The 23644-nt window shown below is 38.9% G+C and overlaps 1 protein-coding gene across 1 annotated transcript in view; it reads right to left on the minus strand.

Annotated features, from left to right (window-relative positions):
- BAIAP2L1 (BAR/IMD domain containing adaptor protein 2 like 1) overlaps positions 1 to 23644 on the minus strand; it is a 34424-nt gene that overhangs the window by 9683 nt on the left and 1097 nt on the right. Inside the window, exons 2-3 of the mRNA XM_023936760.2 lie at positions 16148 to 16223; positions 13281 to 13367 (exon numbers count right to left, since the gene is read on the minus strand). Of these exons, the coding sequence (XP_023792528.2) occupies positions 13281 to 13367; positions 16148 to 16223 (163 nt within the window). The remainder of the gene's footprint in view (positions 1 to 13280; positions 13368 to 16147; positions 16224 to 23644) is intronic.

Here is a 23644-nt window from a genome sequence, read left to right on the forward strand (position 1 = left end):
GACTGCAACACTGCTGAGGAGAGCAGCTGGAAGGGCCCAGTTTGATTGCACCCAAATCAGAGCCAGCCCGCTGTTAGCAGCTCCCGACCAGGAGCTGCTACCAAAACTGGAAGTGCCAGGATCATGATCAGATCCACGAACTGGGTTGCATGTGGAAGCCTTGACTGGAGTATGTGTTTTCCTGGCACTCCATTTGCATGGCAAGACTGGCAGGTTCAGTCTGACAGCTGGTTCCCTGGCACAGCTCCTCCAGTGATCCTTGTATCCCTCACTCACTCTCCCACCTGGGTTTGCCCCAGGTACCTGCAGTTGTGCTGTCCTCATGCACAGGCAGGGCAGCAGACTGACCACAGTTCTGTAATTCCTGCACATCACTGGCAGTCACTGCATGAGACTGTGTCCCTCCTGTTTGCCATTTTAGGCAATTCTAGTTTCCTTTTTTTGAGTTAAAATAAAAAGGATGCATTAAATGCTTTACACACCACTGTATGAATTTTGTTTTCTACCATTTATGTTTTTGAGAATTCCTGAGCAAAAACTTATCATCTCATAATGCTTCGTGTCATTCTGATCATTGCTCAGAAAAGCTCCCAGAAGATGCCAATAATTAAAAAATTTAGCTCAATAAATGAATGACAGAACTCTTCCTGAGAACCTTCTCATCTTCTTTCCCATCTGCACAGACATCCAACCCCCATAGTGCAGGTTGGTGACTTGGTAACCTCACATCAGGTAGACACATCCCCATGTGCAGGGATATGTCTCCACCTTTCTCCCTTCTGATTTGTCATTCACATGACAAATTCACAGTCACAGAAACAGGAGTGCTTTATTATTTTTTTAAATATATATAGTTTTTCTGAGTTCTGTACAGCCTAAAGAGTGGTGTGGGGTTTTTTTGTTCATATTTAAAGCTGCTGGTGACTACAGCAATATAAATACTATGAGAAGTGAGAGGTGCTACAGTAATTAGCTGCTCACATGCAATAGAAAAGTAAATACAATTAGTTACACAAACACTTGAAGTAATGGAGGTAAGCGGTGTTATTTTAATGCTCCCGAAGTGAATGCACTTTAGTTACTACTGTTTCTGTTTCACCAAATCAACACAAAAGATACATATTAGACTGTAATGGGCTTTTAAAGTTAGAAGAGTTTTGTGAATACTTATCTGCAACTTAAGAAGGAAAATGTTGACAAAAGAAAGCAGGAAAAAATATCAATAAATAGAAATAAAATTACAAAGTTTGTTTGGTTTTACATACACAGACTAGAAAGCTGTTTGGGAAGTTACCGAAATTCAGGGCGAGAACTGGAATGGCCCTCAAAATAATTACCCTTACAGACTTCTGTGCTTTAAAAACAAACATATTCTCCCTCTGTGTAAAAACCCCACTCCAGGCAGTGGCTGCCAAAGCAGGGCTGTGAGCTAATCCTTGGCAAGGGCGGCGTTCCGAGCACAGACAGACATCCAATAAGGCTGGGCATTGACTCAGCTCCGGGGCTCCCTCCCTCCCTCCTCACAGAACTCCCATTCACCTGGCGCGGCGCGCGTGGAAAACCTGACGCGCACACGGGGTTATTTCTGTCGCGCACCCGCCGCGGCCTTCCAGCCTCTCTGCTTCCACTGCTCGCTTGGAAATGGTTTTTTTCATCTCTCTGACAAAAAAACACTGCCAAAACCTGTCCTGAAGAGAACTTTGAAAGCTACACTTCCTTCTAAATGGTTTGTGCTGGGTTATTTGGTGGGTTTGTTTTAGAGTGTTCCAGAACACTCTTAAACAGCGTCTTTAGGTGTCAGTGGCTCTGTCCCTAACTGCATTTTCTTTTGCTCTCAACCAGAGACTTCCTGTGCTGTGCATCAGACAAAAGTCATATTTATACTTACTGTATATATATATGTGTATATATGTTTATATATATATATATACTTTATTCTGGGATCTCCTCCCTGTCATCAGGAATCCACAGACACTGCATGTACCGGCTCACCCATTTTATTTCCCCTTTCAAAATGTTGATTCAAAACATGAAAAGAACCCATCCATAGTAACCACACTCTGATCTATTAAGATGTAAATTCTAGATCAGATTTGGTACTTTGAATAAATAGAGAGCATTTTTGCAGTGAACATACATCATGTTTCTTTATTATCAGTTTAAAATCATGGGTTAGTCACATTTAGATGGTGTTCTCCTGAATTAATTTATACAAGGAGACAAGTTTTTGTTGCAGACTAATTCAGGAAAGACAAAACAACCCCTAGCCTACACAGAAGTGTTCAAGTAGAATGAAAATGGAACAACTTCAATATATTTGAATTTTAATCACCATGGTGAGTTATAGAATAGCTCTCAGAAAGACAGTGGATTACTCTGGATTAATGGCAGCAAAACCTAAGGCCAGGCTCTTGCAAAAAGGCACAGAAAACTACTTAAGGTGAAGACAAAAATGTATTTCTCACATCCATTAAAATATTCTGCTCCATATTAAAGCTGCTCATAATTAGGTTTTATATATGAGAACTCATAATACCTGATAACCAAATATTAACCTTGTCATCATTTATTGGCAACCCCCAAACCTATCAAACAAAACAACATGACCAGAGCACATGACACCAGGCCATTAAAGTCCAAGTTGTGGCAGCCGTCCTGTAAACCTGAACCAGTTTTAGGCATCATATTATGCAATGAATTAACAAATTCAAAGCACTGGTCTTGATGATAAGCATAACTATTAAAATATGTGTCTTTCAATGATACTTCTTCTCTGCTTTCCATCTCACCACACCCTGAACATAAAATCTTTGTGATTAACCAAGGCTGTTGGTTGTAGCTATATTTTCTACTGAGAAAGTAATACAGACTAGAATTCCATTAATGATGTTGGGGGTGTTGCAAAAAAAAATTAAATAAATAATCATGAGCCCAAAGGGTCCAACAGTCATTTCTCCATGTACAGTGTCCCCTGAGCATCAAACATCCTTGAAAGCTGTCTTGCCCAGGAAATAAAAACCAAGGAAAGCAATTTCTCTCAGAAATACTCATTGTAAGGCCAGAACTTCTGCAGAAGTTACACTTCAACCTCACTGTTTGCACTGGCTGATTGTTCAGATTATTTACCTTTTCACCTTGTGTTGACTGTTCTTGTGAAGTCTAGAAGAATTTGTTCAAGTTAGAAACAAAAATGGGACTCAATCAATAGATTTCTGTCACAGAAACAAGTATCAGCTGCTACCTAGAAAATCACTTAAACTTTTAAAATACCAAATAGCTACATTAGAATCAATAAAAGTGTTAATTACATAGGTTTACTTGAAATATACTTCAATTTTGTTTTATTTAGAGGAGGTTGTTCTTGAAAAATTTCAGGTCTCTTAATAATGAGACTTTTTTAGATGTCTGGGAACAGGCAAAATGCTTAATTATATCACTCATTTACCTCCTGTTGTCCTGTTTTGTATTCAGGGCAGGTTGATTAACTTTGTGTTTTAGAGATGAAGCCACATAATTATTTCTATTAAACAAGAGAATGAAAGGCTGAGTCAAAGCTGCACAAGGAGACAGCACAGTCCAAGTGTGTTATTAGATGCTATTGCTGGCAAGATGCTCTTTTCTCCAGGTCACTCTCTGCCCAGAAAAAAGGCATTTATGACATGGGAATGTTAGAAGCAAAGTCCTTTGAAAGCAGTAGCCCCCAGGAGGTAGTAAAATAGGAAGTTTCAAAGGAATACAATGTAACAAATAAATATAACTGAACAAAATATCTGCTAAGCTTCAAACATGTTAAATTTATCATTCTGTGATAGGAAGGATTTAACTGTGCAACAGATGCTTTAATGAAACCAAAAAGCTTTAATGGACTTTAACATATGAAGGAAGAAAATCATAAAGAAGGATAAAATAATGTAAAATTCTCCCTGCTCTAACTACACTTTTCTTCTGATTCAATTTGTCCAGAATGCTTTAACACACTCCCCCAGTCTGTAGAATTAATAGTAATATGCACATAAATCAATAGGACTAGGTCAAGTCTGCCTTTCCTTACTGCATGAGCGAACATGGAACAGGAATTCAGGAGTAAATCTCCCTGTAATTCATTTTACAAAATGGCATTGACACATGACCATTCTGTGCCATTTTGTGAAGGTGACTGCAGAAGGTGAAGGGGAGGAGAAAAAAAAGAGAATAAAGCCTACAATCAAGAAAAGGGGAAGAGATTTAAAAGTATAGTAAAGTATTTTAAGTCCACTCTACATACTAGATAAAATACCCTGAGGCAGCTAGAACCACACATAAATAAAATCTGCAAATAAAATAAAAAGAGAAGCAAGGAGAGCTTTGCATTCTAAATGGCATTCTGAGATTAATTTTAAAATATTCAGAGTTCTCATTAAGGCTGTGAACAACAGAAATGTTTCTGTGATATAATAAGCAAATAAGTTAGTTAATTTAAAACAGATTAAGGGTTAAGGGAAATGAATAATTACTTCACAGTCTCATTGATACAGAAGAGATAAACAGTTCTGCAAGATGCCTAAGTCTACGTAGTCTCAGTATCTTGCCTTCACATCCAGACAAACCCAGTAAGCAATAAATAATGCTGTGCAGGACACTGTTGCTAATTTCATGAATTGGGCACTGATGGTGTTTGAACTGATGAACTCCCAGTGCTCCACTTGCTCGTTCCCACAGGAATTCGCTGCTGTGCTCCTCATATGGCTCCAGAGGGAAAAACGTATTATAGCCCATGCTGACTTTTTAAGTGTTGTTGACCACAATCAAATTTTCATCTGTATGAAAACACCCCCAGACAACCCAACCCAAAACCAGCCCAAAACTTCAGCCTCTGTTTTTATCCAGTCAAATGAATTCTTTCCAGCTATATCACAGCCAACACACTTGGCCAGGAGTCACAGCTGCTTTACCCAGCAGAGAACTTTCTGGGCACAAGATGCATCAGTGGGACCAAAGAGGACTTTCAGCATTTTACTTTTACAGCAAATGCTGTACACTAAGTTCTGTCCTTCCCAAATATTAGCTTTATTTTGCAGTGCACGCATTTGCCTGTACATATATAACCTACCCATACAAGTTCCTGTCTGTATCTCACTGACACATACTTGGCAATAATCTCTCAAACACTTGCCTGTCATTAGGTTACACATTGCTCTCAGCATGGGAAATAAAAATCAAAGAATCCTCTTATTCAAAGATCCTTTTCCCATTTCATAATTAGGCAAACAATGAGGGGATAGAACACAGTTCACTTCTATTCTAGTAGCCTAGCACCTCTTATGATATCATTTCCTTTTGTAGCCCAGGATCAAGACTATATATAGTCACCCTTTTCTTGTCCTAAAACTTCATTGGTAATCATGTGAAATAGTTTAGGACCACATAACAAAGGACTTTCCCAGTACAGAAGACGGAATTTTAATTACTTGAACTTAAATTATTATCTTTCTTTAAAACTTTGGGATATTTAAATATTGAAAGAGACAGAATACTGCTCAGCTCTTTATACCTTACAAAGGCTATGCCTGTTTATAAGCAATATTCACTTAAACCCAAGGATCAACTTGCTTTTTAAATATATTTTACTAAGACTAAAATCAATACCAAACTCTTTCAGCTGGACACAGGTGATTTTAGAAAGTACTGCATGTTTCATACAATGCTATAAAGTGGGCAATGAACTGCTAATCCATTACTTATTCCCACATAAGGCTAGACAAGACTGAATACTTATGAGATTAACAAGACCATTTTGATTTCCTGTTACTCTGAGTTTGTTCTTGGGGTGATGCTCCTGTTTTCCTGTTTTAAATGGAGCAAAAACATTAGCTCACATTGTATTCTAAAGAGGAATATGACTTTATTGCAGATTCAGCGAAGTTCAGTCTGCAGTCTAGTTCCCCCATGTCTCACAAGATGTTTTGATCTCTTAGTAAAAAAAAGTTCAGAGATTAGAATTTTTTTAAACATATGTATCACTGAACAGATGTTAATCACCATGAAATATTCAGCTTGTCTCAGATGATTGGTAGGCACAGAAACTAAATTTTAATGTTAAAAAAAGGAAAGGGAAACCATATGCCATGTAAATAATGCATGAAAAATTAAAAACTTGTTTTTCCACCTGTTACTCCATTACTAATATATATGAAGTCTGCTGCAGGCACTTTTGTTATTTTTTTTTTTTACCCAAACATATAAACCCACAATATATTAAGGTCTGTGTGTCAGAGACTCATCTTTCATAGGGCCTTGGAAGCCCTGTATACCACAGCTTTTCATACCTGAGCTGCAGTGGTGTGCAGTGACTCCTAATCTTCACACAAGTCAGGTGAAAAGAAAAGAAGTTACAATACAGCCACGAGTCTGAACTTGCCTGGATGAAACCCTGCTGGTTTGAGGCAGATTAGTTAAGGAAGATCATACAAGAGAGCTAATCTCTGTTTTACAGCAGGAATGGAACAAACAAATCATGCTAACCAGCAAAAACTGAAGTTTTTATGGGTTGCCAGTACCAGAGAGTGTAAATATTTAAGTCATCATTATAAATGATACATGAAATGCAATAAACCACAAGGAATAACTGCAGCTTTCATTACAGCATTTTGGAACTGCCACTGAGTTTCATAGTCTTAGCAGTGTCCAAAAACCCAAAAAACCCACACCTAAACTGAGTCAGAAGTTTTGATAAAATTCTCTTTCTCAGAAGTCCAAGACAATCGGTTTTGGTTCCCTGCCCTTCCCTGTGGGACTGTTACTGACATCTACAATGGATACCGGATTATTTTTTTTTTTGTTGAGAAATAATTCAGCAGGAAGAGCTGACTGTACAGGCTAAATATAGTTAGACTTTCACTAAAGGATTTACAAGCTAGCATAGTTACAAATAAGACATTATTTTCCTCACAAAGTTTTCATTTACCTTCCATTTATTGTCTCACTGAGAGCACAGTAAGTACATTTTCTCAACAAAGGTATATTTCACCTGGGGCTGGTGGTGAGGAAAGGCTGTGGTTAGCATCCTTAACTTAGAGATGTGAGAGAGAACAACCTCCAGAATGCTGGGGATGTGCCGTGTCTGGCTGGGCTCAGGGCTGGGGGAGTGCACACAGAGCACCAGGAATCACTCTGACCTGGCCACAACCTCGGAAATGCTGCATGGACACACAGGTGAGGCCCAGGGCATCCTTCCCAGGGCTCCACTGCAGGATGGAAGTGTGAGGCTCACATTAAATTTATGGGTTCCAGTACAGTGAGAAATTCTTTAAGGAGTCCCTTCACAGGCCTTTGAGGCACAGCACGAAGATATCAAGTCTCACTCATTGCAGGTGTCCTGAATATGTATTTTTCCCTGGAGGTGTGTGCTCAAGAGCATCATGAGGAGTTTCTGTGCTGAAGCCCAGAGCCAGGGCACACAGGCAGGTGCTCTTAGAGCTGCAGGTGCCCAGACACCACCACACATCCACCCTGAGCAGGCCAGGGCTACAGACTGCAGGAGTGTTACACCCATCTTATCACTGACTAAAAGCTGAATCAACTTCAGTTTATAGGGTGCAGTAAGACTGGGGTAGGTGGGTAATAAAATATTAAAATTGACTGAAAAATGTAGCCTATTATCTAATTTAGCATGAAAAAATAGCTGGAAAAATATTACTGAAATACTATGAATATCTGTCTTCTTTCTTTTCTCTGGCACTATTGCAATCATTACCAAAGCCTTGTGTTATTTTCATATTCTGCTTCCTCCCATCAGCCATTTCTAGAACCTGAAAAATTTGTAACTTATCTTGACATTTTCATAACAAAATTTACAATGATATAATTGTATACAGAACAAACTTTTTTTGGGGGGTTCTGTAAGAACAAACTGCAGGATCCATCTGTATTGAACATTCTTTATGTTCAGTAACAAACCCATCCCTTGTTCACTGTGCTTCTTGAAAGTATCATTCCTGTTTACATTCTATCAGGGAAATATTACAGAACTTACACTAGCAGCATAAGCCTGGAATGTTACTGTATAACTGGAAGATACTAAACCTTATTCCTATAAAACCCCACAAATACTTTGTATTTCCCTTTCAAGACAGCTCTCTGTGTAGTTTCCTTTTATAGCACAGGAACGGAGCGGCTTCTTCCAATTAAATTCCATTATAAATACAGCAGAAAATTTTTTTAATGCTCCATAGGAAAAGCTGGCTTGATTCTAACTACTCAGACTGCAGCCTCTAAGCTGGTTTCCCAGAAGTTTCCACCAGATGAGGTGCTAAAAGTTCTGCAGCTGCTGGCATGGTTCGCTTTCCTTTCTATCCATCGCAATCTATTCCAAAGGAAGCTGGTAGGTTCCACAGGGATGGCAGGGATGCAGTGAGAGGACAAGATGTCAGAGCTCTCCTCCTCAGCTGAAACACCCGCAGGAGTGCACGGTGTCATCTTTCTAAGTGAAACACAACTCCAGCTGACAGGGTCAGTGTAGACGTGTTAAAGTAAGCCAACAACTCTCCTCCCTCCCCTTTTTATTTGAATGGAAGTGGAGCTAGCTACATTCATCCTAAAACCACGGGATTTTCTCTTTTCTGCTTGGTTTTCTCACTGGTGAGAGTGAGTTCTTTAACCCAGAATTAACAAGAGAGAGCTACAGCTCTGAAAAATTCCCAATCACATGGCAATTTTGCTTATTAGACAGGAAGAAAATAGACAGTTTTGAATAATACTAGCAAGATAATGTTTTAAAAAGAAAGTACTGCTTTATGTTACAGTCTGATTAGATTTTTTTCAGCAAGTAGATATGTTTGTTTTAGCAAAATTGGAATTTTCCATTTTAGTTCCAAAACATTTTCTGTACGAGTTGACCATTTAAAGCTCACAGTTTCTGATGCAGAAATTCTCTCTTGTGAAAACAATGAGGAGGGAGAAAAGCCCACAGAGTTTCACTTAGTTGCAAAGCTGAAATAAAGTGGTTATCACAAAAAAAAATAAAAAATCACAACTCTTTACAGATTGAACCAAACACTACTGATTCTATTAATATTAAATAAACATGATTATCAAATGGTAAATTGTTTGTTTGCTTTACAAAAAGCTATAAAAGTTACTAAAGGATCATTGTGAAACTGTTATGTGCTACTCAAGAACTGTAATGTACAAACTTGGTGGATATTCATAAAAATGCCAAATTTTGGATAAATGGCAGGTCTATTCACCAACAACCACTAGTTTATTTTGACTGAAGGTTTATCAGCCTTGACCCTCAAAACAATATGCAGTTACCCCAATAGCTGGAGGTATAAAGGCTCTCAGAAAAAGGAAATATGGAGCTAGAGAACCCCTGCCTGATTCATGTCACAGAATTCCTGAAATCACTCTTACTGTGTAAAATAAAGTGGTACTACTATACCACAAGGTTTTGTATTTGACAAAACATGACAAAGTTGTGGAGACCTTTAAAATTACACCACTTGACAGGCAAAAGTGTTTTGTGAATGTGTTCAAATCCTGTCTTTTAACCTGAAGAACAGTTTGCTCTTTTGTGATTGAGAGGAACATCAAGTTCAGGGCTCACCCTCTGTCAGGAAAAAATTCCACTTCCTCTGTGCACAAGGAGAAGTTTTGGGGTTTTCTCTCTGCCTCTATCTTGTGACTGCCACAACAAAGAGCAATCTTTTACTTCAGTACTTGCTCCTCTAGATCATTTGTAGTGGTTTTTAACCAAAAAAATTCTTCTGAAAGGAACCCAAACTTCTCCAAATTCTTACATTTTAGACTGCAGATGAGCTAAAGCTCTCACATACCTGTTTCAAATTATGTTTTAACACAGTGCAACTATAAAAAAACATGCCTGTAAACTACAGTAATCTTTAAATAAATTATCAGTCTTGGTTAGATTAGGGAAGAGACTTTTCCAGTCTTAACACACTGATCTTCTGCAATTTAGTTCCACTGATCAAAACTATGCAATGTAATATTTTTCTTTCTTTTACTATTTGGACAAGCAATTAATAGTTCACACTCCTTAGTTCTTGAGCAACAAGTTCTGGGTACAGACCCATAATGTAATTGTGGGTGACTGCTGTAGATACCGTTGCTACACAACAAACTATGTGGGACTTTACACCCACAATATAAAATGAGATGTAGCTACAATAACTGGCAGGTGCTGGAGAAGATAGTTGGGAAGATATGAGAAGCAGAATTCCACATGCAAGCAGGAAATAACTTCCCAATTCCTTGTGCAAGTGAAGCCTACAGAGACAGCCTGTATTACTAGAGGAGATTTTATTTAAATGATAAGCACTAAAAATCGACATGACAAAGCCCCACAAGCCTTTGTGTTTTGGGCAAGACAAAAACAATTAGCAACATGTGAAAGTTCTTATTTTAACAACGTGGTAAAGTGTCTATGTGAAATTGGTTTTACTGCATTATTGAAGCACAGCATTTTGTGCTGGTGTGGTTTGCTGGAATTTGAATAGTATGAAATCTTAACATTTTTAAACATGTAGTTTCTTGTTTTCTATCTTTTCTTCCTAGAGGGGTTTCCAAAAGGTGCCTAGGAAAAAAGGTATGCAAATTCCATATTGCAGGATAGCTTGAAGCAATAAATTCAGATTCTGTTCTTTAAATGCTCATAGCCAAGTCTGAGGGACTACAAGCTCAGAAATTTAGGGAGATACAAAATTAGAAAGAATGTCGACTCAATCAACTCATACCTTATTCATAAGGACTGTGTTGTGACTGCAGTACATTCTTCTACTTCCTCAATTTGCTTAAATTATTATGTATTAAAATAATTCAGAGAGCTTCAACCAGACTTGAAAGACAGAGATACTTAATACAAAAGCTCTGAATCAGCTGGAATATCCAGATTTCCTTTTCATTCTCATTTCCCTCTTCTGCTCCAATCTCATTCAACTGAAGAAAGGATTTCTGGCATTTTTACTTGATTTTTCCCCCATGACTTCTCCAGCCTTTCTACTTTCAACCCTCAACTTCAAAAAAATCTCCTTTATTTCTATTCCATTTCTGTTTCTACCCTGCTGTGGGGCTGATGTCCATTTTACTGTCTCATCTCAGAAGCCCAGGTTCTGTGTTTCCTGGTAAGGAGGAAGGATTGGCTGTGGGTTTGATACCAATCTTTACATCACATTGGCAGTGAATACGCTCTAGGTCACCCAGCAGGTTTGGGTTTGAACTGTGAAACCACCTCTAATTTGGCAGAGATAACAGAAGTATTATGCATGACAGAGCTGCTAGTGGTCAATCACTTGTCTTTTGGCAAGTCTAAAGGAACTCATGGATGAGGTTTGCACAGGGGGCTCCCCTGGAGTTACAGGACCCACAAATGTGCAAAGTTTGGTCTGTCCTTATGCACACCTTACTGCTCAGCGTGCACTGCAATAGTATTAAAACACAGAAGTGCCCAGTAAATATTTTCTTTTCAAGCAGGTACTTTTAGAGACACCTGGGTGTATCATATGTCATTGGTAAATAGTCTAATATTGTAGCCCAGCTTCAGAACTTGTAAGACTTTTTCTTGAAAATGCAAATGATCTGTCACAGACTCCTAACCACATTATCCTACCTTTTCCAGCATTCAATGACTTTCCTTATCTCTAAATTAAGTATTCCATCAGAGAGTATGTTGGAAGAAATCCAGAGTTACTGTTTGCCTTAAGAAGAATAGACTTTTCTGCAGTAACAGTTGAAGGAGAAGCTGAACAGAAAGCTGGGAAGAAGGCCGTGTTTTCTCGATATGGTATATCTTGAAAAAGATTTGTAATTGCAGGATGGAATTAATCGTTAAACAAAAATATGTTTTCAATCACAATTCTGTATTGTTCCAAATAACAAGGGAAACCAACTATTTTCAGAAATCAGCAGAAGATTACCCAATAATAACAGTATTTCCAAATAAGCAGACAATGTCCCACAGTGACAAGTCATAAATCAGTTGCTTCCATGCATCTGACCAACTGCTTGATTGCAAAAACTGTAATTGTGCATTTTCTACTATTTCATAAAACTCTGCATAGCCATTTCTTTTAACTGTTCTATAGTTTGACAGCAGCAGCGCTGCTTTCTGTAAACAGCCTGCAAAGCAAACAGAGGAGCTGCTCGTCAGGACTGTTTACTCTGCCCTGTTTGCTGTTCCACCGCTCCCAGCCCTCGGCACAGACCTCAACACTCACCCACAAGTGGTTTCAGAACAAACCATAAAAATGCAGGCAGCCACACAGAAACCAGTGGCCACCTTTCAAGAGGAGGCTGTCCCCTCAATTCTACTTCTCCAGAGCTATGAAAAAGAATTGCTAAGCCCATCCATTGTAATCAGCTGAATTAACAAACTATTGTGAGTTACAGGAGGAGATTCAAGTTTCATCACGGGAAGGGTCCTATGTTGTCTAAAATCAAAAGTTCAGAAGCAAGACACGTCATCAAGATATTTTTGTCAAAAATGATGTCAAAAAGCAAAAGATGAGACATTAAGGAAGAAACTCTTTGCAGTATAGGTCCCAGTGTTTTGCTTTGCAGTGACACGAGAATCTTTTGTCAGAAATATTACAAATACTTTGTACTCCTTTCCCCAGTGTTCAATTATACTGCTCAGCCTACAGAAGTGAAGTTGTCAAGGTCAAGTGCTGCTGCTGATCTTTCAAATATTCAGAAATTTTTTCAGGAGAGTACAGAACTTGAGGTGGATTTATATTAATGTAAAATTAATCTGTCTTTGAGTCTATAGTTTCTCTTTCAAAAGCTCAAGTAGAAAATAAATATAAATGCACCTGAGAACTTTAAGTGATACACTTGATCAAAAGTAGTGAAGTAAAACTGAACCCTTCACAATGACACTCAACCAGAAAATTTAGTTTAGAATTGCTATTGTACACGACGACCCTTCATACCAATATTCTGTTACAAAAGTATTTCAACCTTCACCTCTGCATTAAAAATCAAGATGCATGTTTTTTCCTATTTACTTTAGAATTATATGAGCTTAAAAATACATGACTTTGAATGCATAGGAAGATCTATATTCACAAAAGGAGGGGAAAAAAAAGGTAATCTTGTCAAAACATTGTAAGTGTCTTGAGAAATAATATGCCTTAAAAGCATCAAATCCCTTCCATCCATGTTATGTAAGAGTAGAACATACTTTTACTGATCCTTATCTACTTCACATTTGTTCTGTGAACTGCCAGCAGGAAAGCAAAAATAAACTTTATACTTCAGAATAATTTAAAAAATGAACTTTCACTTACCTAGTTCTTTTGAAACTGGAGAATCTGCTGATATGTCCCCAATCTTTGCAAGGCTATCATAATATGCTCTTCCAGCCACTACCATAACTGGGGGTGAGTGAAAAAAACACAACTGTTAAATAAATATCTTCCATTTTTATTAATGCACCATTCTATGAAGTCTCATCATCCAGAGCACAGAGTAAGAGAGGGATATATGGCAACAAGGAAATCCTTCTGTCAGAGAAAGTTACCAAAGTCTCTGTGCTCCCTGCTGATCTGAAACCAGGGAAAAAAGACAGAACTCCAGAATATATTAATGAAGTTTAAGCCTGTTATTTAGCTCCAGCTCCTGTGCATACCCAGAGGCAATCAGCATCTGCATTGGTCAGGGCACAGCAAACTTCCTTGGTACAGAGAAAACTGTTGGAAAAACCCAAACTGCAATCCCAAACATCCAAAAACTGCTGAGGGCTCTTGTGGTGACCAGCCAGACCAGGGACCTGGGAAATGGCAACTGGCCACGACACCACCAACCTGCAGCTGTCCCAGGGAGATGTGGAGCCCCTCAAAAACAAATCATCATTTCCCTCTAAAGTTGGCTGTTACAGGAACCAATAAGCTCTTAATATATACCACCAAGTTTCAGTTATTCCCAGTTAATCATTTCCTGGCTAGGGCAGATTTAAACAGCAAAGCCAGTTTTGCTGGAATGAACAGAGAAACGTCAGGATTGAAGCTGCAGGGAGGCCAGTGGGGAGAAACATCTTACACAGGGAATAGATCTACAGTGGCTGCTTTGCATCTTCAGTGTCTAGAACTGATCTGCACACCACAAAGAAAAGAAATAACAGGGACAAACTGGCAAGCTTTAATGTGAAATATTACTTCCTGAAGTTATTTGTCATAATTTTATTGTAATAGTATATTTTTGACCTAAAGTGAAAGTCAAGCAGAGCCTCACTGCTAAGTTCAGAATACTTTTTTTTTTTTTTTCTTGAGAGGAATGTAATTGCCAATTACAGATCTGTATTTTCTAGTTTTTACTAGTAAGGTGACATCTTTGGTTGCATAACAAACAGTATATTCACTGAGAAGCCTGAAAAATTTCCAAATCAAACAAAGATTCTCTTTGAGGCTCTGTTGCATTAGAAAGGGTGATTTCTGTCTAAGCTCTGCCTCATAGGTGCTCTGCACTCAAACTTCCTGAGCAGAAGAATTATACTGGTGCTACTGATGGAGCAATGTGCCACCTGTACAAGAGGATGTGATGACAGTCTAACTCCTCCTATCTGTGTTTTCTCAAGACAGCCCCAAGTCACTCTTTTCTTCTAATACAAGCACTAAAAAATCATGGAAATGTGTGACTTTCCCTGTGCTAATCAAGCTAAGTCAAGAACCCCACTTGCATAGTCCCTTCACCAGTACTATGACATATCAATTATGTCTCTTCTGCAGAAAGGGAGGCTTTTTTTACCTTTTGTCCTCAAAGTGTAGAAAAATATAAACACATCTGGAGTTCTCGTAAGTTTTATGTTCTTTGTCAGCATACTCCAACATTTTGGAAAGCTGCAAGGTGTTTGATTAGCAATAGAGTATTTACTCCTTGCTACAGATCTATTTACACCACACAGAACTTAGGGTGAAAAGATTACCAATTTATGAGAGTCCAAAGATGACTTTGCAAGAGTTGTTGCAACACTGTAAATGTAAATATTCATTTGAAAATAAGCATTCATGCTAGATATGCCTTATCAGCTAGGCTTAAAGGCAAATGCAACAAAAGCCAAAATGTAACATATCAACAGCAGAGTGTGTGAGAAGCAGGACCCTCAGAACCCAGTATAGAAATATTTCAAATGAATACAAAAACACTTATTACTACTTCTGGTACTACTTGCAATTCCTAAGGTCAGGTACTAGGTAACCATATGTTAATCCATCAAGTTAGACACTGCCACAAATAAGTCAACATTTCCCTATTTTCACCTCCAGCAGGCTTTGGTTTTATCTTTTTCTCAAGCCAGGTCTAAAATTTGCATGGAGAGAGATTTCAATATGTTTGGCTATGCACTACTTCTGCAGGATCCCGTTTCTCAGAGGACTGCATTACACAGAGGGGAAAGATGTGCCATAGGCTTGAGTGAGGCAAAATTAGAGATTTTACATGGCTTTAATATGGTATCAAGCAGTTTGACAGGTCTGCATGGGGAGCAGGCTCTGACAGGCCCCACAGTGCAGGCTCTGGGAGTCTGGAGCCCAGTCATGGAAAGGACTTGGATTGTTCCTTGAAGTCAATAATGGGAGCATGCAATTATATTCTAAAATGTTTGAGAGACTGGTCCTTAGATTCAAATTCAAATTCATTCTGATTTTGACTCAATGAAAAAGATACCATCAAGATTAGTATGGACAACAACAACAGATCAATCCACTCTGCAGCTTGAACTAATTCACATTGTTCTGTACTCAGGGTTACTTAAGTAGTGACGTGTGAAGGTGAGCAGGAACCGACCTAAAAATGTGAAATATCTCTGGAAGGTATTTTCAGAAAGAAAAAAAATAACACCTAATTTACATAACTTTGGGTTTTTTCACTTACTATTTCAATGTGGGTTACTTTAAAGCCACTTTCAGTTTGTTTTGCAGGAGCTCTGTGCCTAAATGTTTTTGATGCAACTTCTCCAGGACAGTGGAAAGACCCCAAAAGACTGGAGAGAAGATGCATCTATTTGTATATTTGTGCTTGTTGGCGTTTTTTCCTCTTAATTAAACACATCCAAAGTTCATCTTGGGAATTAAGCCTATATACACAACTCTCATATCCAATATGTATATTTAAATGAGAATTAAATATTCTTTCTAAATGTAGCACCTGGAAAACTTACCGTTAACAGCTTTTTCATAATTCTTCCCCAGATTTATTAAATTCCTCAGTCCGGGATTGAACTGTTCCATAACATTCTAGTGAAAGAAAACAAGATTTGTGTTATAGCCAAGGCAATTCCACAGTGGGTATAATATTAATCTCAGTGTCACTCAGGCCTAGTTTACAACTGAGGAGTCCATGGATGGATGAAAATTGGAGGATTGGAGAGATACAGGAAAACAAAGGATGGAAGGGAGAAGAAACTGAGCATTTAAGATCAACAAATAGGGAAAAAACCTTACTGCAACAAGGCGTAAAAAAGTCTGGCTGTTTATAATACAAAAGGATATCAAGTGTGTGATCAGAGTTTGTGCAAGACCATCTTTTATGGTAAGTGATGTTGGAATGAGAGAAAAACCTTTATCCACTAATTGGTCTATAAATTCAGACGACAACTTTCTGACGATGCTTCAAGATTTGAGTTCTAAATTTAAAAAAAAAAAAAAAAAGCTAGAAAAGAAAAGAAGAAAAATTTCACCAGATCTCTGATTCATATCCTTCCTGGTTTCTGTGTTACAGGTGCATTCAGGGAAATTACCTATTTTGGGTTTTTTTGCTGCATTTTTTATTTGTTTGAAATTTGTGCAAAATCAAGGTTTTCTCGGAAAGAAAATGATGACATTTAAATAGAAGGGGAAAAAAAATTCCACTGCAGCTGCTTTCACTGTTAAATACAATTACTGGCTGAAACAACCAGAATCTGAAATCCAGCAGCTCCAGGCAAGACTGCTCTCATTCCCAGCAAATTCCCAGCAAATCATCCTGCAGATTCTAGGCCTCCTTTCCCCAGAATCTTCCAAACAAAACTATGGCTATGACATTACTCTGTGAAATTATATTGTCATGAAAAGATCATGAGATACCTGTAGATACCATTCTGTTATTCTTACTATTTTTATGGCAACACCTTTATGACACCACTCACTACTGTTCACACAGAAGAGCTGCCAAGTTCAAGGAATTCAAAACAGATGCTTTCTGTTTACAAGAAATACAGGACTCAAGACAAGTGAAATACTATCAAGCTTTTGTCTGTTGCACTACTAACAGAATGGAAATATTTATATTTAGTACACAGGTGGACTCCAAAAGAACAGCAATACTGTCACATTTGTCTGATTTTCAGGCAAGGCCATGCAGACAGAATTTTATTATTTTTCAAAGACAGCACTATACCTGAATTCTGATGAACATAAATAGTGAAGGATTAACTCCAATAATGCTCTAACAGTCACACTGAATAAAAATATAGATATTTAAAAAATATATAAAACTATTAGATTCCAATACTAGTACAGCATAAATTACATCAAAAGCAGCCACAGAACAATACCTGGTCCCACTGCCTTTATGCACAAATTAAATGCAACTAGGATTGTTTTCTGGTCTGTCCCATTAAACTCTCACCCACCCAAATGCAATCACTGCAAACAAACCAGCTATTGTCCCCAGGCCCTTGATTTGTGTTAACTCACAAACCACATCCAGAAATCATTTGGGAAAGCTGTTTCAGGTTGAGCCAACAATGCCAAGGGCTATTCTAACAACTTAACAGGATGGATATTCAGGCTCTGGTGTCTGGGAACATCCCTCCTCCTGCCCCAGCTCTTGAATTTGCTACTGTCAGTGCTGCTGCTGTGGCTGTTGCTCTCCTCGTTGCTGAGGCACTCTGACTGTGAGACACTTGTTCCAAGGAGAAAGTTGTTTCTTCCTATTCCAACTTTTTGCTATTTCTTCCCAGCTGTGTACTAAAGACGATGTCTGTTGACTTACACGGAGTCAGTGAATCACAAGGAAAAAAAAAAAAAAAGATGAATTGGGGAATTGTTTCAGGATAAAGAGTCCTGTATTTTCAAGGATATAGGGAAAAAAAGATGTACCATGATGGTGTGTGTCCATGGCAAGTAAGAATCCCAGTGCCACCTTGAATTGCCACTCTATACTGAAAATAATCTTGAAAGATTCTGCCTATGCTAACCCCTCAAAACAAAAAATTACAGAGTAAAACCTCTTTTTGCCACCTACCCCAAAATTCTAAGAATAACATGATAATTATTGGCCTTGGAGTACTGCTTTTTGGAATGACTGTCATTTTTGAATGACTTTCTTTGGAAAGACTGTCTTACCCCTGTCTTAATGCCCTTAAGCATTCAGGGATAAAGATTCCAGCTTTCCTGACATCTTCTAATTCAGATTTCAAACCAGCGATTGCACCTGTGTCAGCTGTTTTCATTCAGGAAGAAGTGAACAAACCCCAGTAAAATTACCCTTAATAGCTCCCTTCTCTGAAGCCAGCCCCCACAGCTCTTGTTTTTCACAGGACCTCTTGATCCATTGCAGGAATTTGTGTACAACAGACACAGACCACGCTCTGGAGACACAGCAGGTCCAGTGGAACACAGGGAACCCAGAGGAAAAGCTCCAGGACATCACACCTGCTCAAGGTACACAAAATACCGCTGGGAAAGGTGAAGAAACAATTTACAGCCAGCGCCTGCAGCAGCTGGAAGGAGCACAACTAATGGATCTTTTCTCCATCAGCCCAGGCAGTCTCTGGAAGTGTTTCAGGCTTTGCACTGCCACAGAGGTTGATTGTTAGCAGAACCAGTCCCTGGGCGTGAGCGCCTGAGAAACAGCAAAAACCTTGGCAATGGAAATTCCCCTTTGGAATCTGCTTGGTTCCACAGCTTGGTTTATGGGCATCAGCTGATCCTCACAGCGCTGGGCAAGGCTCATCTCAATCAAGGGTTTGTGTTCGATAGGAAAACTTAACTCTCCCTGACCCCCCTGCCACGTCTCCAAGATGACATGATGAAATAATTCTCAGATTATTTCCCTTTCATACATCAGGAAAAAAGCATAATATGTGATCTTTTCCCTTTCTACTGAAGGCTAGACTCTCAAAGCAAATAAAAAACCTGGCCACACGTCTTTCTATACAGTTAACCACAGGTAACCACTGGCTGTCTTTGAAGTCCAGGAAGAAGTATCTGGAGCACTTTATCAAAAAAGGAAGCTGTCACAGGAAATTCTCTCTTCAGAATGAGCTATACATTTGATATGACCAAGACATTTCAGATAAATTAAAATTATTGTAGTATTTTATTCAGTTTCAGAAGTTATAGGGGACAAGAGCAACTCAAATCAACTTGTACAGCTACTTTTTCTTACCATGTCTTACAGTTTTATAGCTTCTCTTACTTTTAGTCCAAGGAAAAGGTCACAAAAAAAGCGTGGGACTGAACACCAGTACAAAATTTCAATTAATACAATACAATACAATTAATACAATAAAGCCAGATCTCAAAACTTCTCAAAAAGAAGGACAGAGGAACAGAGAAAAATTTCTGATCAGGAGAACAATTAATGTAAATTCGTCAAAAATCTCAGAAAATAACAGTATTTTATCTGCCTTGGTGTACAAGGACGTGGAAATAAAAACTTTGTCTTAATCCAAATAAACATCATAAAGTGAGAGAGAGCTTGGGAGAGATAAAGTGGTTCACAGCACATCATTTGTCTGTACAGTGAGGCACACAAACAGGGCCTCCTAATTGTCAATCGTGTGTCCTATATTCTAGTGACACACTACCTCTCATGAACAGAATAATTAACGAGAAGAGGAGGCACATGATCAGATTCTACAGCTTTCTATTATTTAGGATGAATGGAAATAAAGGGAAACATTTTCAAAACAGGCAACTGGAAACATCTTTTATGCAGAGACCTTCAGAACTGGCAAAAGCGACCTTCCAAGGGAAAAAAGCATAAGGGAAACCTATTCTAGTCGTTTGAGTCATTAAATCCTCATAGACTCTGTTATAAGAGTTGCTGTGTTCCCCTCACCACATGAAACCAGTGCGAGTTATCCAGCCTGGTAGCGTGGAGTTGGCTGAAGAGGAAGAAGTCCTGAATTTCCACTTGTTATGTGTGGGTATTCTATCTTCCGCAGTTCCTGATAGTCATATAAACAACACTAATCTTCAAAACAAATGACAGCCATTGTAAAAGTGCCTTCCTGTAAATGCTCAGCTTTGCTTTTTACTTACAGACACACCTCACTGAACAATAGCTCAGCAGGTATGCACACAACTAAACAATGCAGAGACTCCCCACAGTCTCACGTTTACATCCTGCAGGCACCCTTGGAAGAGTGAATAACAACATCTTTGGGTAGAATTCTGAAATTAGGAAACTACCAGAGAAAAGTAGATCCTGATGTCTACCATCACTCCTATTACCATCACTACATCTATTCATAGCTAAGCTCTGTATAGCTACTAGTGATTTAAATTGTTATTCCTCAATTTGAAATTGAGTAAATTTTTTAAGAAGTATCTAGTGTTGCCACACAATGTCTGAGATCCGCCCCCTTGAGAAGATTCAAAAGCTGTACAAAAAGGAAATAATACTGTGCTCTACTGCACTTGAAGCGTTTTGTACATTAGTGCATTTCATCTCCTCCTTTAGCTCCTGGAATCCATAATACAGTGTTGAGAAGGGCACAGTTCAGCCCTCAGCACATCTCATGTTAAGCTATATTTGTATATTAGCTTAATATTATTTTAAAACAGGTTTAACAGAATGGAAAAGACAAAATCAAGATGCCAGTGTTTATTCAAAAAGACTAATTCTTATGACTAATTCTTAGTCGTCTTGATGAAACATTTCTTGTTTAAGAGAAACCTTAATACATCATCCATCAGTGTGCTTCAAATACAAACCTTTTCAGGTTATGAACACATGCCCAAGGATAGACATCAAGTAGGCATAACCCTAAATAAGGGCAGAAGAGATCATTTGTACTGAGGAAGAACTGGATTTTATACAAACTCCCAAAGGCTCCTCTTCCCCCAAGCTAGATTTATAATGCAGGGATGCAAAGCAACAACCTGACTGCAGCTTGTGCTGGGACCATCGGTGAGTTTGACATTTGATACACAAGTCCAGTAGTTTAATATAACTGTGAGTCTTTTTAAAATACAGAAACATGGAATTTAGGACTTCTAACTGAATTTATCAGATATATTTCTGTGATAAAACAATATAGCCTACCAAAATAATTCTCAATGCCTCTAGGGAGAACAAAGTGGGTTTTTTTGGTGGGGAGGTGTTCTGGGTTTTTTTAATTGTGCTTTGGTTGATAATCAAAATTTCTGGGTAGGGTTTACTTGGATACCATGAGATATATCTTTTAAATCCCAGATGAGGAACACCAATCATGGCCTTATCAAGAGCTCTGGAAACCTCACCCCACAGGAAGAGTCTGTGAGCTGCCTGCCCAGCCCTTGGCCCATCCAGGCAGAAGGACAGGTCTGTACCTCAGCACTTTCCTGTCTTGTCCCCTTTCCCCTGCACTCTGTGTATCTCAGCCGGATGCCAAGCAGTTTTCCCTCATTTACAGCAGAAAACCTGTACAGGCTGCAGGGACACAACAACACACAACTCGGGGTGACCAAGTGACCATCTGTGCGTCAGGGGGTGCCACAGAGTCCCCCCACACGGTCCCCACAGGGCGCTGCCCGGGCAGGGCAGTGTCATACCAGGGAACCTCTCAGCAGTTCCTTGGCAGAAGGGAGGCTGTGGCCCTCTTTAGTCATAGGCTCCCACACCCTTGGGCTTCATTGTGCACGTGCCATTCCTATCATGCGGTAAAGTGATTCTCCAGGTCTTACATAAAGGGCAAATGTCAGCCCTGGTTTTTGTGCGTGCACACACATTTGTGAATTATGCTGTTTGTTTAGTCAGGTTAGCTGAAAAACACTGAGGTATTCACTTTCTGGTGCTGCTGCCAGAAGAAAGGAAGAACAAGATAAAAATAAAACAGCATTACTCAGCCACCTGATGACTTCTGTAAATATATTTTGAAGCTTTGTATAACACAGGTTACTATGCATTTAATAAATCCAATGGATTAGCACTGTAAGAAAGAAAAAAAACCACAATACTCCCCCACACCCAGAAAACAGCAGGCCAGCAGGGTATTCAATTTAATTTTCTATTATTTTTCCAGGTCACCCAAAACTTGATTTTTTTTGAGAAGTCTTAAGCCTGTATTTGGTCCTGCGGCACAGATGCCATCACTGCGCTGCACTGAATTGTTTTTTGCCCAGACCAAGCCTTTAGTCTCAGAGGTAGGAGAAGCACACCCACTGCACTGGATTTTACCCATCCCAGCACGGTGTTTCAGCAGTGCACTGCTAGGATGGCAAGGCAAGAGCAGAAGTGCCATGAGCACTGCTGAACAAAGGCGAGCACACTCTCCACACAGGCTGGAGCATGGCACAAAGAGGTGTTCATTTGTTTTAGATGGGGGAGCTGTGATTACAGTCCCAGCCAGTGCTGAATACACAGGCTCCTGCTCTCTGCCCCTAAAGGGTAACCAACTGTTTTCAAGATTTCAACTTTGATATAGAAATAACTGCTTTAAAGTGGACCCCGAATCCATTCTCTATCTGAAGCAGCCTTTATACCTTATCTGGATAAAGTTTCAATTTTTAATGAGGGCAGGGCAGGAGGGTTTCCAGGCCTGTGAGTACGAGCTATGTGATGCAACATGCCAGACCTCTCAAAATACCTACAGAGGAGACATTTCATCACACTGTCAACATTAACTTTGTGTTCCTTCGTGGTTTTCCTCGTTATTTCAACCTTAAAGATCCCTTTGAATTAGTCGAATTAGAGAAAACAAAACTAAAATGTAAACTTTACTAGGAAATAAGTACTGAATAACAGGGAAGGTTTTACTATTTAGATGTCTCTTATTCCTTTAAAGCCCATTTTAAATTACATCCATTAAAACACACAGGAGATCTTCTCTCATCTCCTCTGTAAAACTGTTTTGACTGCATTCTGGAAGTCAATAGACAGAGGAGAGCATTCCTTTGTTGGCACAGCCCTGAACAGTCAACTTCCCAGGTTTCTCTTCTGTGAGCTGGTGTTTACAGGGTGCTCTTCTGAGAGGGGAATTTATGTTTGCTTATGGCCTTGCCACAAATGTAACCGATACCAAAAAGCACCAGACTATTTAAAATTATCTGCTCTGGATCCAGAGGACAAAATTTATAGCCAGATAATCTCACTTTTTTCAGTAGTTTTGCATGAATTTGATATCTAAGTCCAAAGAAAGTAAACAGCAAATACAACGTGACCCCAATATAACTGGACTGCTTAAAGTGAGCGGTAATGTTGACTTAAATGTGCGTCAAAGAACAACAAAAGTAACAGCAAAATTTACTCCTAGCAATGTTTTTGGAAACCTTTAAATGCTGATGACAACATCTTCAGAAATATGAAAACATTTGATAATAAACCAGAAAAATTTAGTAAATAGTGAAATAGAACAATCCATCAGAAAGCTTTCCTTAGGGCTCAAAGCTGCAAATGCAGCTGTAAGTTAAATATGCAAATGCATTCAATCATGCAAATTTGAGTGCTTTCTCTGGTACAACACACT

Source organism: Cyanistes caeruleus, chromosome 17 (assembly GCF_971803275.1).
Source record: "Cyanistes caeruleus chromosome 17, bCyaCae1.hap1.1, whole genome shotgun sequence".
Classification (NCBI taxonomy): domain Eukaryota; kingdom Metazoa; phylum Chordata; class Aves; order Passeriformes; family Paridae; genus Cyanistes; species Cyanistes caeruleus.